General features: G+C 36.1%; 1 protein-coding gene across 2 annotated transcripts; it reads left to right on the forward strand.

Moving 5' to 3' along the window:
* The first annotated feature begins 5586 nt into the window (after positions 1-5586).
* Positions 5587-16408, forward strand: asb5b (ankyrin repeat and SOCS box containing 5b). Of its 2 annotated transcripts, none has more exons than XM_052126911.1 (7): positions 5587-5788; positions 11801-11880; positions 12051-12158; positions 12521-12675; positions 14126-14256; positions 14484-14675; positions 15221-16408. In XM_052126911.1, exons 1-7 carry the CDS (start codon positions 5593-5595, stop codon positions 15346-15348), a joined length of 990 nt encoding a protein of 329 aa, XP_051982871.1. In that variant the 5' UTR covers positions 5587-5592; the 3' UTR covers positions 15349-16408. The 2 variants fall into 2 exon arrangements, with proteins under 2 accessions (XP_051982871.1, XP_051982872.1); XM_052126912.1 differs by lacking the exon at positions 5587-5788 and adding an exon at positions 7055-7266.
* The last annotated feature ends 468 nt before the right edge of the window (positions 16409-16876 follow it).

Below are 16876 nucleotides of genomic sequence, written 5' to 3' on the forward strand. Positions count from 1 at the left end.
TTTGATTATTCGCACACTATAAAGCTAACACACCCCTTATCAATTTTATTAGTTGTAGCTGTGTTGCTTACAACATTCCAATTTTACCCTTCTATGGTTTTAATTGTAACAGTAGCAAACCTATATTTACCCAATCCTGTTGATCCTCTGTTACCAGTTTTGTGGACTTCCTAGAGAACAATTTGCAGCAGAAGCTGTAGACTGCATCATTTATTTTTGAATAAGTGAGCAGCTCCACTTACATTTTTTCCCCATTAATTAATTTTCTGTAGGTGTAGTGGTGGAAGCTTCGGCCATCAGGTTTTTCAGGGAATGTGAAGTGTTCCTTTATAGGCAGTGGCCCTCTGCTTACCAGATCAGTCCTTTCTGAGTCAGACAGGATAGATGACCACTCAGCTTGGTCAACTGGAGGAGCTGCTGATCCATGGTGTAGGCTGGACGTTGCTAAGGGGGTAGATGTGACATCAATCCCAATGACCACAGGAGTAGAAGGACCTATAAGGAAATTACATTAATAATTATAATTATAAATATTAATCTCAGGATATTCTACAGTAAACTGAGCAAATACAAAGGCTGCTGTTCTATTAAATTGCCACATCCGCTGAGGTTGAAACAGACATGGAAGGAACAGTAGGATCAGTGGATGTACATGTTGGGAAGTGCTCCTGACCTGCAGAGGATGGACCTGATGAAAGATGAAAATAATAATAATAAAAGCCAGCCTTGTTAGATGTCATATTAGAAGGTAATGCAACTGTCAGTCAAAAACAAAGGCATGGTTTTAATATGGTTTAATAATGATCTGGGATTGTTGAAAAATCATTATCAGCTGTAGCACTGGCACTTGGGGCAGGTGGTGTTGATTGTGCCCCACCTCCAAAATATTTCAACAGTAATAGGGAAGTTTCATAAGAGTACATATTTGACAGAACAGAATGTTATTTTCTCAACAAATTATTATACACAGCAGCAAGTCATCTGTACTCCTAAAACAACAACTCTTAATCTATAACTAGCTAACTGAGGCATAATGATATTGGAAAATAATAGCAAAGACCCCAAAATGGTAGACTAATTTTTATAATGTTAAATTGTTATCAGTACCAAGTTTTATTACAAAAAATATATACCCAGGAAAGTTATTTTTACACAGAAGACAAAAACTTTAATCTAAAACTAGTAAAGTAATATGTTGTACTATAATATATTAAGATGTCAAAGCTATTTATGGATGTTTAATAAAGAAGATATGCTACATAGGCTATGTTTACTAACTAGCCAGCTAATGTTAGCTCGTAACTTAGCCTAGCTACTTAACATACCTTTATCGTGCTGTTTTTTTTCTCTTCCTCTGTTTTCTTCTTTTTCCTTTTCTCTGCACCAGAGGATATGTCCTTTTTTGTGACATTGCTGTTTTGCTGTCTGAATGTGCTTGCATCCTGCAGCCCGTTAACATAATATTGCGTTTAATATTGCATTTTTGTACAATTACCATTGTCCATTGACAGTGTAATCACAAAAAAGCAGCCGCTTAGTTCGCTTATGCCTTGGGCCAGCTCTGGCCTGGTGGAACGATTTAATAAAATCCTTAAAAACATGATTTGTAAATTTGTGCACGAAGATGCTATAAATTGGGATAAATGGCTCAACCCCCTGTTATTCGCAGTACAAGAGGTCCCGCAAGCCTCCACTAGCTTCTCCCCTTTGAGCTGCTGTATGGGCAGCGCCCACACAGTGTGCTTGATGTCTTGCGTGAACCTGGGAGGAGGGACCTTCAAATATTTTTTTTTTTTTTATAAATATTTTGCATAATCAGTTTAGAATATATTTACATTATTATGTGGAACTATTTGGGAGTACTCTTTAATATGTAAAGAAACACAAACCTCTAACTACACATTATATCAATATAACCGTATAGCTTATTAAGAAACACTTTATTTTTAACTAGTATACTGGATAATGTAGCAACAAAATTAACAGAAATTCCAGTATAAGTTATTTTGAATTCTATTTGGATTTCTTGTTTCTGTACTTTAAAGGATTCAGATCTATTTTTTGTTCAATTTAGTTGTAAAAAATCAGCTCACTTTTCATTCACACATATTATTATAATTTGTAAACAAATGATAATAGCAATATATAGTAATATATCTCAATTGTGCACCTTTTGTCACAGATCCACCTGTCTTGCTCTCTCTCTCTCTCTCTCTCTCTCTCTCTCTCTCTCTCTCTCTCTTTCTTCCTCACTGCTGTCACAGCACTCACTCTCCCTGAGTTCTGATTACACGCACCTGGACTGCATATATATACACCGTTTTCACATGCACTCTTTGTCTGTTCACATTGATAGTACCTCTGAGACTCCAGACCTTTCTACCATGTCAAAAATACCTGTGTCTTCAATATTGCCTGCAAGTATCACAAGACTTGTCACTCTGCTCAACTGGATTTACTCACAATGTTTACATCACTGTTTCAATCATCTGTTCATTAAACCCTGCTACTGAGTTCATATCTCTGCCTCTGTGACACCAAACCCTCACACTTTTATTTTGACATTCTGAACTCTCCAAGAAGTCCTGTATGTGTCTGTTTGTAGGCAAGTTCACAGTAGTTAAATTCTCTTCTTATTCAAATTCTGGTAAAATGCACCTCTGGTGCCATTCTAAATGTGTATTATAAGTGAACCGAACTTTTGAGCATCTACATCTGAGATGTTGCTCGTGAGTAGCGCTCAAATATTGTGAAACGCTGTGAAGGCTAAAAATAGCCGCGGGTGTGTGTAAACAGGGCAGCGCCATTCATTAACGCTCTGAAGCTGTGTGTGCATTTTATTGATACCCCATCCATTTAAAAATGTCAGTCTCTGAGCCGATACCAATCGAGGTATCGGATCAGTGGATCCCTAGTTAAAAAGCCACAAACTCCAGTTTGATTTTGTTACAGTTGATGTTCAAACATTGTTTGCTCACGTAACTGTCAGCTGTAATAAATTATATCCCCATTAAAATACAATATGTAATAAAAGTAGATTTGATAAATAGTAGCCTATGTTTGACCTGTGTAAATACCAATATATATAGGAACTGTAAAACAAATAAGGGGTGATAAATAAATACTAATACAACAGGCTGAAAAGAGACATTTATTAATTTTAATATCTTATATATTTTTTGAATGTGTTGAAACTTGACACTGGGCAATGCACCCTGAAAACTGCACCGTTTGAACTGTTCCATGCTGAAGATCCACTTAAAAGTATTTTTTTTCTCTCTCTCATAAAGGTAAACGAGTGTAAATGTAAACATCATACTGTATGTAGAAATGATTGAAGCCGGTCATGCAAAACATGAGCTCAATGATGTCATGAAAATGATGAAAATATCAGTCTGCTTTTTTATTCCAACCGTTACTACTGGTCGGAGTCTTCCATAAATATTTAGTTTATATGTAGGGTTACATTCTAGCTAACTTTAATGGTGCAATACTCAAATATTTAGTAATGCTTAAAATGTGATGTGCCCATTTACACCACAACTAAGTTAAGCTGTAACTTATGGATAGCTGGTGAAACCGGCCCCAGCGGAGTGACTCCAAGACTGAGTTCCACTTCACTTTTAACATCCACTCGCTAACTCCCTTAAACACTTCCCCTTGGGGGAATCCCTGCTACCATTTTGGAAGTCAGTTCCACTTGTTAAGTGAGTGAGGGAAGTTTCTGTTGACAGACCCTTAACCCCTTGATTTTGATCAAGGGAGCGAGCCTACTCTGATGTACACAGTGCAACTTGATTGTGACATGACAGCAGATTGCAATTCATAAACCCCACCCCCACACAACTCTAATGTATAATGAAAGAGAAGTTAGGTCAATTAAGCAGTTTAGAAAAGTTATATTGAGATTTAACAGCATAATATTTGTAGCTACCTTAAACACATCTGTTTGTCTCACAGGTATAGCCTAGGTGTTCATTGTTATGTTACCATTTTTTTATATTTTTTTATGCTTATAATTCCAGCTAAACAGTAAGTGATGTTGCATACAGATATAGTGTTTACACGTGAACTATGACATACAGTCCTTGTCAATAAGGAAACATGAAAAACGTAAACAAAAAATATTTCAAAATCAAATTACTCTTCAAACGAAATGAAAATATAATCAAAATAACAAAGTGGTTAAAAAGAATCATATATAACGACCTTCCAAAATCCAAACATTTTACCCTCATATCACCTGCCCCTTTTACAGTGACTTAAAATCACTCTACAATAACAGGTGGATAGTTACTCTAAAGGTGGATAGTTACTAAGACATATTAGATCATAAATACAACTGTAAGAATAATTATAATAATAATTGAAAAAATAAACCAGGACCTAAAGATAGTTTAATAAAAATCTCATAAATATTTGTTTCATAAAGAGCCTACAACAGCGATTTTAATGTATTTTCAGAGTTTGGGCATGATCTTTAAACTTTGCGCTGAGTTAAGACATGGTTTTCAAAGGTCTTCTCGTGAAAATAGCAAATTGCGGCACTTCATTTACATACACTACACCAACTGTTTGTGTGCATTCTCCCAAAATCGCTTCGTGCTGGAACAAATATATGGTGGTCAATAAACGAGGTGCAGATGGTCCACTCGTTAGCAATGAGCGAAACCAAAAAATCTTTCAGGATGTGACTCAGCTATTGGCTGCACACGGCTACCACTGGACCCACCAACAGTGTAGGGAAAAGTAAAAAAAAACATAAGTGACTACAGAACCATCAAGGAAAAGTGGAAGTGGTTCGACCAAATGGACGCAATCTAAACCGGCAAGCAATGGGAGGGAGAGTGCCCTGGACTCAGCCATGATGGAGGATGGTACATTTTGATACGGTAACTCTATACTCTGCTTAAAAGCTTCACTTTATTTAGTTGACCAGATACTGGAAGCTTGCTTCCAAAACAACCAGGCCAATTTAACTGTTACACTTGTGTAAAATCACCATGCAACAACTGCTTTATGCAGCACAATGAGCTAGTAGCTAACCGCTAGCGGTTGTTATTGTTTTGGTCAGTTTGTGTCATGTTTAAGATGATGTCACGGCAGTAGAGGCGGCGCAACTATGACGATCAGCCTATAATCCCACCCATGTTGAGGTGGCACTAAACTGCAATGGAAATGCAAGCTCAGAAAAGTAAAGCGAGTGGAGTTGAGGTGAGTTGAACCGTAACGTGCAGTGGAAAATTGCCATTTATGGTTGTCGTGACACCTTAGAATGTAATTTTCTTTTATTAGCTGTAACACAAGCTATTTTTGCAAGGATTATGATTGCAATGTATCAGTAAGCAATACAATAAAATACAAATCAGTAATAATACAATACAAACAAACTGTCTTAATATATCAAGTGACAAACACCTCAGTCAAGTGGCCCAATCTGCATAATTCAAGCTACTACATATGAAATTAAATATCTCATCCCTACTCTGAGCCCAGCTGCCATGGGAAAAACTGGGCTGGCCTGGCATATGATCCCCATCAACACATCCCTGGATCCCATTCCAAAACATTTACTGTGACTGAGCAGCAGCAATGACAGAGATTCTGGAGGAGCGGCCTATCGGCTTGCAGTATTCCAATGTCTACCTCTCGATTTTTGTCCTTTTTTGCTTCAAACTCTTTGTCAAGATCAGTTTAAATATTCTGACCCACTTCTATGTGGTTAAAGGAAACCGTAAGGAGGCAGCCCGGATCGCAGCCGAGTTCTATGATTTTGGCCAAGGGCACAGTAAGTAGGCTAAACTGGGATTTATGCAGACTATATATTCTGGAGCATGTTCTGAGATCTGTCTGAGGGGTGAGATTGGGCATATCACTCTTTATGTCTGCTTGTAAAGTGTACTGGAAAAAGTTTGTTTGGAAGTGACAGATGACACTTCTGTAGCATGGCCTAGTTTGTAACAAAGATAACTGGGTCAGTATATTCTTATCTCACAGTGAGTTAAAGACAATTATTGTCTCATAACTTTTTGTTTTTAATCGCTGGGTAGAGTTTGTATATATAGATATGTTTAAAAAGCTGTAGCCTGTTTCATATGTTGTACGAAAAATTTATGATGCCAACATAATGTATAAATAAAATTGCTCCCTCACATCCTCACATCCTCAGTGATCAGTGATTTATTCGGTTTACAAAGAGATTGTTTACAGATTTGCATATTTAATATATTCTTTGAATCTCTGCAGCCTGAAGATAAAAACAGATGTAAAGATTTTGTTGTCTCTGGAAATGCTCTTATGTATGTATGGTTTTCATTAACTCACTTTCTGTCATTCATTTTTCTTTCTTACTATATTCTATTCCACCCTGTATTTTACCTGCTTAATAACATTTGTGCAATGGATCACAACTGAAATGCAATAAATTGAAATTAAAATTGAAAAATGTACAACATCAATACTCTCAAATTGAATAATATAATATGTACTTAAAAGACAATATAAGGAGCATTTTCATATTGTTTAAATTTTTTTTATTTGCTATTTATTTGTAAATATTATATTTTGCATTGCAATATATATATATATATATAGTCTAAAGTCAAAACACAGACAGAAATCATGTATTGTAGTAATAATAATAATAAAAAATTAAATACAAAATGTACTTTAGATAGTATATAAATCTATATTTGATAAATATAAGGTATTTTTAACTGCCTGCGTTCAGTTGGAAAAATCAGAACATTGTGTGATTCCTGAATCTATTACTGGACACTTGTGTCGTAATAGTGTCACCGTTCTAATCTTAACCTGAGATTAAATTAGTGCAGTGTTATCCCACCCACCGCCACAGGGTCCACTGGGGTAGTGGTGCACTTTATACAATGGCGAAGGCTTTGCTCATGAATATTAATTAATGGACGCTTCTGCAAGTTAACATTACGTCATCGTGACGTTATTTTTATTCAGGAGTTAAATCTTTGCCATAGGATGTGTAATTTCGCACTCCGCTCATGTTATCAACACGAGCCTACTGAGCGCTCTGAAACAACAACACGCCTAGCAACCAATCAGAGAGAGGCACTAGTTATGCTCGCTCTATCCCTGTGTAAAGAAGAGGACATAGATCCAGTGTAAACATGCTTGAAGTTCCCTGCAGAGACGCCGAGTGCTCATTTAATACACAAAAGAAAAGAAAGCGAGAGGTTATCGACCATTTTTCTGCTAAAAAGAGATCGCACTGGGGTATTTTGACTAGTCAAGGTGAGTTAGCGACACGTGTAAATAAATGTGCATTTAAATTGCACCCTGCCGTCACCATGCAGTAGGCTATTATACATTTGTATAGGGCCGGACCATATACAGGTAATATATTATCAATATATTGTTTTGTTATTTTATTGTAAGTACATATTACAATTGTTAATATAAAAAAAAACAAGTAAATTAATATATTAATATTAATAATTATATTATATTATATATATATATATAAAAAGAGTGGTCTATGTATGCAGTGTAGAGATATCAATTACACACACACACACACACACCTGCTAACATAATTCTCAGTGCATTAGAAAAATGTATATGACCTGGACAGTCACATTAATCTGAACTGAATTTTGATTTCAGTTTCATAAAAAGAATAGGATTTGTATCCTATTATACGTTTATGCTTTGTGTATGAGAGACTATGCATGCTTATGTAATAACACAGTAGTTACAGAGCAGTGATCCATTAATACAAACACAGGTAGCACCACACACACACACACACACACACACACACACATACATCAATGAAACTATATGACAATATAATTACTGACCATTTATTCATTTCTTTAAATGGATGAAAGGAGATCAGATTAGATCAATTAAAAACCTTTAATAAGTGCGCTGTATGTCGCTTTGGATAAAGGCATCTGCCAAATGCATAAATGTAAAATGTAAATGTAAAAACCTGGTTATCAACAACACTTGTTTCAAAGCCTTGTTCATCTTTCTTATATTACACACAACCCAATTACAACTAGCACACTAGCTGCAAACTATATGTTGTAGTGATTTTAAGAATATATAAACAGTATATAGGTGCTATAAGCATGTGGCCTATATTGACTATTAGTTTAAGCTAAAAAAATATGTGTATGCATTTAATTGATTTTATAAGTTGTGGATTAAACCCAGTTTTACTGCTCAAGGCTAAGTTTAGTTAAATCTGCTTGGTGACATTTGAACTCTCTTAGAAAGACTACTAGCGTTCAAGTGAACACAGTGTACTTTGTCTTTGGTTTGTTTTCAGAAAACAGAGAACTCCTGTATCATGTTATTGACCTCATAATGTATTGTCAAATTAAATTAAACTTCCAGCATTCAGTGACAGTTTTCAGTTTGGTATGTGGGATTTCATTATATATTTACAATCTCCCATAGAATAGTTGGACTGTCTCTCCATCTACTCTCTATCTGGATGAGCTGGGCAGTTACAAAAAGTGGTCTCTATAGAGCCCATCTGTAGTCACATGAACAGAACAAGATCTGAAATATGTATGAGCTATCACAGTCTCTCAATAAATAAGTGCTTTTTAAGTATGCAGTCACCAGGCAGTCAGCATTCACAGTGATTAAGGTCCATAAGGTGGAGGGGAACCAATCTCATATTTTTCAGAATCTGGCACTAAGCTCTGATATAAAGTACATTGCCATTAATTAAAGGGATAGTTCACCCAAAACTGAAAAGTCTATCATCATTTACTCACCCTCATGTCATCCCAGATGTGTATGGCATTCTTCTGCTGAACACAAACAAAGATTGACTGGTGTGGTAAATAAATATTTAAGTATGCATGAAGAATGCAAATTGCCAAAAATAAAAGAAGAATTTGAAAGAGATTAATAGTAAAAAAGGACTTAAATATTTATCTGTTTCTCACCCACACCTATCATATCACTTCTGAAGACCTGGATTAAACCACTGGAGTCGTGTGGATTACTTTTATATTGGCATTATGTGCTTTTCAGACCTTAAAAGTTCTGGCCATATTTAATTTGCATTGTATGGACATACAAAGCTGATATATTAATTTAAATATCTTCATTTGTGTTCAGCAGAATAAAGAAAGTCATACACATCTGAGATGGCATGAGGGTAAATAATGAAAATAATGAAAGAATTTTCCTTTTTGGGTGAACTATCCCTTTAACTAATTAGAACAGCACAGATGTTCTGATAACACCGCACTCTTGCTTGTGTGATGTTGCTTTTATACAAAAGTTCTAGATGTAGATAGAAAACATTTATACATATAAATGATGAGATCAAAGTGCTTTTGAACAGAGGTGAAAAACTTTCTTATGATGTGTTAGACAGCAGACACAGAAGTAAGTTTGAAGTATGTTTGGAGCAGAAGAAATATAAATAAACCTTGTGTAAATTGTCAGCTTTATGCTAAGCTAAAATGCTATTTCTAGCCATTTTACATGCACATGTTACCAGGCACGATCATATTTTTTTTATCAAGAAAATTCACGTTGGATCATAATTTATTTTTGTCTTGTAAGACCTTTGATATTAGGGCAAAAATCTTATTCTTGATAATAATTTGTATATTGTCTTCAGGTAAAAATATAAAAAACATCCTTATAACAAAATCAGTTTGAGTTATCTTGTTTTAGAAACAACACTACATGAGGTATTTAGGTTTTTCAGAGAGTGTATTTTTAACATGTTTATTTTGTCTTACTGTACTGGCAGAGTTTTTATAGCCAAAACAAGTGAAAAAAATTTACCAGTGCTGAAGAAGTAATTAAAGGGATTTAGAATACATTACTGTAATCTAACAGAATATGTTACAAATTACATTTCACAGCATGTACTCTGTAATCTGTAGTGGAATGCATTTCAAAAGTAACCCTCCCAGCTTAATATACCTGTTGAGAATTCATTGTGGCGTTAATGCCATTGGGTACAATTGTTTAGATACCTACCAGATGGCATTTATCAGTAGATAAATTTTTTTTAGAGACAAAATTTGTTTTGTTTTACTACTACAAAGTATATAGTTATAGTTGCATATAAGTTAAAACAGTCAACACGAATGTACATTTTATTAAACCTACTCCCTTATCCAAGGCCGCGGCTGGCTAAATTGATGCGTGTTATGAGCGCGAAGTGATCATCTGTGTTCTGCAACTGCTTTTGGGTCCTTGAATAACGTATAACGTGCAAGTAAGGGCAGCCGGTGGACTTTCTGGTGCCCTCCTAGGGTAAGATGGTGCCCCCCAAGGGAGCAGACTGCGTAGTCTGTTTATAGGGAGCGGCGGTACTTCCCTTATCCAAACCCCAACTGTACACTCTAACCATCAGTGTAGTAAAAATTTAATTTCCGAGCAAAAATGCAACCTCCGAATCGCGCTCACCTTTGTTTATGTGAAAGTGACTACTTCCTGGTTTCCACTGGACCAGAACCCGTGTCTCATAGTGACCAGAACCCATGTTTTAGAGATTGCTAGAGATTGATGGAAAAATGTCTGATGGGAGATAGTACTTGAATTTATGGGCACGTGTGAGCTACAGTTTCAACTTGAAATGTCCACAGAGTGGCGACAAATGTGAGTTGTATTTTTAGTTCTAAATGATGTAAGTCAACAGGAATGCATAATTTAGAAACTGTACATCTTAACTCGCACCCTTAACTTAACTTTCAGTAGATTGATGTATATATACAGTGAATTGATTATATATGTGTAATGGGAGCCAGCTGATATGTGGTAGCTGTGCGGTATGTGTAAACCTCACTCCCCTGGCCACAAGACTGATGCTGGAGGTTGTAGCTTTTAGCCTCCTTATTAGCAGGCTGCTATCATGCCGCCTGATGCCAGTTCAAATCCTGCTTGGAGCGGGTCGAGCAGGACTGGTTACAGTGGTGCCATGACCCGGATGGGAGCGAGGTTTAGGGGGGTGAATGTAAAGGGAGCCGCCAGATACGTGATAGCTGTGCGGTATGTGTAAACCTCACTCCCCTGGCCACAAGACTGATGCTGGAGGTTGTAGCCTTTAGCCTCCTCATTAGGATGCCCACCTCCCATGCCAGCTGATGCCGGTTTGAATCCCTCTCAGAGCGGGTCGAGCAGGACTGGTTACATATGTATATATACACTGAATGCAAAATTGTCTGATGGGGATTGCGCTTGTTAGTAATTCAGCAGAATGGGTTCTATTTCAGGGTCTATTTCAAGCAACATGTTGATTTTCCATGTAATCATGTTGTACTGTTTGAATACATGGATGTTGTTCTAAAATAAATTCAGCCATCTTTTTTTATTGTGCATATTTATTTGGAAAAAAAATATTTTATTTATGACACCTGCACTATAGAATCTTTTCAAATGGCTCAACTGTTTAAATGAGTCAACCTTTTATTGTGTTATAGAGAGCTGGCCCACTCTCACAATATTTGATAATGATTTGTCATTTTAAGCTATTCCACTCACAAGCTCTCTTCTCAACAGCTGTTGATGAGCTGTGTCAAAATCAACCGCAAACACACCACTCTCACTTTAGAATATTCTGGAAATAATCAAGTCAGATTGTGGTTGAGTGGATACATTTTAAAGCTCTTAAATCACACGTGTACAGACCAGTGCTTTTAAAACTGTGGGTTATTTGTATATTATGTTAATTTATAAGTTAAATATAATATAACATTTGATGTTACACATAGTTGTTGGGTGCCAGTATTTTAGTTTTTGCAGCAGATTAATTCTATGTGTGCTCATTCACGTCTTACAGGTTCATGGGCAGATCGTTCTCCACTACATGAAGCTGCATGTCAGGGTCGACTACTGGCCCTGAAGACCCTTCTCTCTCAGGTGTCCACACATATACACTTTTATGTTTTTAATCTCTTATAATATTATAATAAGCCTGATGAATCACATGTTTTATGGTATTTGTTTATGTAAGTGACCTTGGATAAAAGAGTCTTATAAATAAGTAAATGTAAAAGTTGACTATATCTGTTTTGTTTCCATATTGCCAGGGTTACAATGCAAATATCATCACCATTGACCATGTGACCCCACTGCACGAAGCTTGTCTCAGAGATCATGTAGCCTGTGCCAGGGCTCTCATTGAGGCTGGTGCCAATGTGAGTTAATAATCACAAAAATGCAGAAAAGTATATTACCCACAATGATGTGTAATGCTTTTTTTGTAAGAAATAAAAGATTTGCAGCTTGGGCTGGCAGACTAATATATATTTATTATGATTGGGTTAAATGGCTAAAAGTCCAACCCACAAATACAGTTTACAGGTTGGATAATAATTAGTTTGGAGTTGAAATTTAGAGCAGATCTTAATCAGCCAGGACCAAGTGGGGTCATTGGGTATTTAGATCACTGCATATGGCTATAAAGACTTCTCATACATTCTCGTGGTTTCTTGCTCTTTGTTTATTGATATATTTGGAAGACTCTGCTCAGATTGATAACATGTTTTGTGTGTGGTAGGTAAATGCTACGACCATTGATGATGTGACCCCGCTGTTTAATGCCTGCTCAGCAGGTAGTGTCGCCTGCACAGAGGTGCTGTTAGAATATGGAGCAAAACTACAGGCAGAAGCGTGCCAACCTTCACCCATTCATGAGGCCTCCAGCAAAGGCAAGTCATGCTGCTTACTTTCTAACCTCCTTTTGTCGAAACACAAAATAATCCAGTTTTACGTTATTTTTGAGGATGGTAAATGTTATGGATTGAATAAGTTAAAGGATATAATTTACAATAATGCTCTATTTGTGAACATTAATAAAGGAATAAGGTATCATAAACTAACAATGACAAATATTTTTAAACAAATCTATTAACATTGGCTAGTGTTAATTTAATTAAATTTTTAAGACAATTGTTTATTGTTAGTTCTTGTAAGTTTATAACGTTATAACGTTATAAACTTATTAACTAATGTTAACATATGCAAATTTTAATGTTAAAATGTATTAGTATATGTTGAAATTAGCATTAACCAAGATTAGGAAGTGCTGTAATTTTATGTTAATGAATGTTAACAAATGAAACTTTTACTAAAGTGTTGCCAATAAAGTATACTATCTAACAGCCAAAAGTTTGGACACATTTTACTGAATTTGTTTTAAAATGAGTTTTTGTGGTCTTTAAAACATTTTGATCTAAAGCTTTATGCATAAATGCTTGAAATGAGTTTTGACGAAAATAAATGTATACTGTATGTATATATACAGTATGTACAAATATTTTATAATAATTAATAACACCATAATAACCACAATAAGGTTCCATTTGTTAATAGTATTTAACAACATTAGTTAACCTGAACTAACAATGAACAATGATTTAACAGCATTTATTAATCTTAGTTAATGTTAATTTCAACATATAGTAATACATTTTTTAAATGAAAAGTTGTATATATTAACATTAGTTTATGCACTATGAACTAATTTGAACTAACAATGAACAATTGTACCTTTATTAACTATAATTTACAGTACAAAGATTAATAAAACTGTAAAAAAAATAAATAAATAAACCCCTAAAGCATTAACTATTAATGAATTATTTTAAAGTGTTTCCAATCAATTATAAAGAAATAAATATATATATATTTTTTTTTCTTTCTCAAATGGATGAGTTGGACTGGATAGTGAAAGAAATGCAGCCAACTGCCCATCATACTGTATAAGGGAACACTCTCAGTACTGTTTAAAAAACATCCCGGGTACCTCATGAATTGGTTGAATAAATGCCCTGAGTGTGCAGAGCTGTAATCTGGGTAAAGGGTGAATACTCTGAAGAATCTAATATGTAAGATTTGATAAATTTGTTGAACATTATTTGGTCTGTGCTTAATTCGCATACTTTTGTTTGTGTTATTTCATAGTTTTGATGACTCTACTATTATTCCAAAATTTGGAAAATTGTAAGAATAAAGAAATAAGTAGGTGTGACTGATGTAAGAGTAAGTATTAAGTGAAGGAATTGTATAAATGTATAGAATTTATTGCAGAGTTTCCAAACATATCAGTGCTACCTTAATTCTCAGTGTAAGTAAATATGAATGTGTTTGATGTCTCAGGCAGGGCAGCATGTGTAGAGGCTCTCATCGCATGGGGAGCAGATGTAGATTATGACATCCCGCATCTAGGAACACCACTTTACATTGCCTGTATGTCCCAGGAACTCCAGTGTACACAGAAACTTCTGGATGGAGGTGTGTTTGTAAAAAATACTTTCTGTGAAAAAGTGAAGTCAGTTCTGTCATTTTAGTTATCATGACAAAGTCCCATCCATGTGCACACTTTTACTGTTCATATCAAGTTTACAGTTTAAATTACTGGGTGTATTATGGGGTGCTGAGGTCACATACCATCTTACTGTTACTTTTAGCTCTAGATTGTTCATCGGACCCTCTAAAAAAAAGGATCTGTTTTTTCTTAGGAGCCAATGTGCATAAGGGCCGTTTTCTGGACACACCCTTGCATGCTGCTGCACAGAAGGATTGTCCAGAAATCATCAGAGTCCTGCTAGAATTCGGCGCTAACATCAACACTCGCAACCTGGAACTACAAAAGCCGGTGGATACAGCACCACCCAGCAGTACAGCAGAGGGCATGCTCCTGCTTTATGAGGGTAATGTTTGTTTTCTTAGCTTCTCATTTTTATATATTATATATATTTGATATACCTTTTTGGTTGCTGTTACCACTCAGTTGAATGTTTGAAAGCTGTTGTAGACAGTAAAAATCTACAAAGTCACTGAACCTCAAGTTGCTCCTAATGGCAGGCTAGTGCCTTGCATGGCAGCTCTGCCATCATTGGTGTGTCTGTGTGTGTGTTTGTGAATAGGTGAATGAGTCACAGTGTAAAGCGCTTTGAAAACCACTAAGGTTAAAAAAGCACTAAATAAGTGAAGACCATTTACCATTTACGAAGGGCCATTCACACATAAAGAGTTCTTGCATCGGTCTGCAAATTTTTTATTGCCTATGTTAATAAGTGCTAGATGGATGTCTTTGATCGTTGTGTCACATCTGTTCTTTTTTAGTCCCTAGCAACATTAGCACCATATTTTTAAGATGCCACGCCATCTAGCTGAGTCTGAAAACAAAAATGTGACCTAAGTAAATAGCCCCTAACGATGTTGTAATGCTAAACTTTACTCTCTTCCTGGATAGCCACACCAAGGTCTCTAAGTCAGCTGTGTCGACTGAGTATCCGAAACTACATGGGCCGATCCAGACTACACCTGATCCCTCATCTCAAACTGCCTACGTTGCTCAAGAGTTTTCTCCAGTACAGATAGACTCTCTAGTCTCTATGCATTAATATATGTTAAGTGCATTAATATATGAAAGGTACCTAACCTTGTTTGTGATAACAAAAAACTCTATCACGTTGGCCATTCTTTTCACTTCAGATATATTCAAAGTTGTTTATATATATATATATATATATATATATATATATATATATATATATATATATATATATATATATATATATAATATAATATACAGTATATTTTTGTGCAACTAATGAACATCACTTATTTTGGTAAATAATATTAGTCATTCGTAACCTGTCTTCCTATGATAATGTACAAATGTATCACATGGGAATTACATTTATGTTATGCTATATGGTCTGTACAGTTATCATAATAAAAAAAAAAAAAAAAAATCAAACACAATTGAAAACAGCTACAGTAGTAAATCTGATGAGATCGTAGTTCCCTTTACAAAAAGCTTCACTACGATGTTGCGCTGCTAAGCACTACGGGGAACAGCTTTAGCTGTGAGCCGAGCTGAATAATGTGTGGAACACGTCATTGAACATTGACCCGAATTAATAGCCTCGGCTGATGTAATCATTAGATGCAGATGAGGCCAGGCTATAAATGGATACGTCACTAGGTGTTGTCAGAAACTCTTTTTTCAGAGCGATTCTGTTTCTGTGTGTTTCACAAACCCTGTCAAAACTTTCTTTCCTCTGTTAGAAGTTAGAATCAGTTAGGCAGTGTGCAGTGAACGTTGTTCTCTTCTGTTTAGAAAAAGAGAGTATGACTGAAAGCCGCAAACGGTGCGTGTTCCCCTCTTCCGCTCTATAGCTGAAGAAGACACACATCAGTTTTCGCTCTGTTTGTTTGGGGGTAAGAGCACGCTGCTCTCGCGTTGCAGCAGGGCGGGTGCGAGCACTGCGATTTGCTTTAACAGGCAGAGTGCGTCGTGCTCGCCTCGCTTGCTTCCGGGAGTCAGCACTCACGAAAAAAAATAAATAAATAGTTCGTGGGGCTCTTGCATGGATGTGGCTGAGGAGCAAGAGACGGGTTGATCCCTTTCTCTCACTCTCTCCCCAAACCCAGCTGGTCCTTCACACATGATCTCGACGCTTCTTGGGTCATGAGGTGGATCGCGATTCTCTTCCGCCTCGAGCTTTCCGTCCACGATAAAAAAATCTACGGAGGAAATTGCTCGATGTTGTTACTCATGCGGTTGCCAGATTGGACTGGCCACGCGAAAAGAGACCCCAAACGCTCAAAGGCTCCAAATTAGGGGATATATTTTATCTTCCAGTCTAAGAAAGGGAACGCCTCATGGGTCCCTTCCTTCTTTGATAACCTCCATGAAGAGCTTTTTCGCTCATGGAGAACCCCAAAAAAAAAAAAAAAAAATATATATATATATATATATATATATATATATATATATATATATATATATATATATCCTTCCGTGTTCGCATACCCTCGGCGTCATTATATTCGACTATCGTGGGTGCTGAGGCACGGCGGTATTCAGTGATGCCGCCGGTCGAAGAGACGCTATGGGCTA

The sequence above is a fragment of the Xyrauchen texanus genome, chromosome 5, assembly GCF_025860055.1.
Source record: "Xyrauchen texanus isolate HMW12.3.18 chromosome 5, RBS_HiC_50CHRs, whole genome shotgun sequence".
Lineage (NCBI taxonomy): Eukaryota > Metazoa > Chordata > Actinopteri > Cypriniformes > Catostomidae > Xyrauchen > Xyrauchen texanus.

Excerpts from the sequence above, each read along its gene's own strand:
- asb5b (XM_052126911.1), top strand. The coding sequence starts at position 5,593 with ATGACAGAGATTCTGGAGGAGCGGCCTATCGGCTTGCAGTATTCCAAT. Across the intron at positions 5,789-11,800 it reads TGATTTTGGCCAAGGGCACA|GTTCATGGGCAGATCGTTCT; the intron begins GTAAGTAGGCTA and ends CACGTCTTACAG. Across the intron at positions 14,257-14,483 it reads ACAGAAACTTCTGGATGGAG|GAGCCAATGTGCATAAGGGC; the intron begins GTGTGTTTGTAA and ends GTTTTTTCTTAG.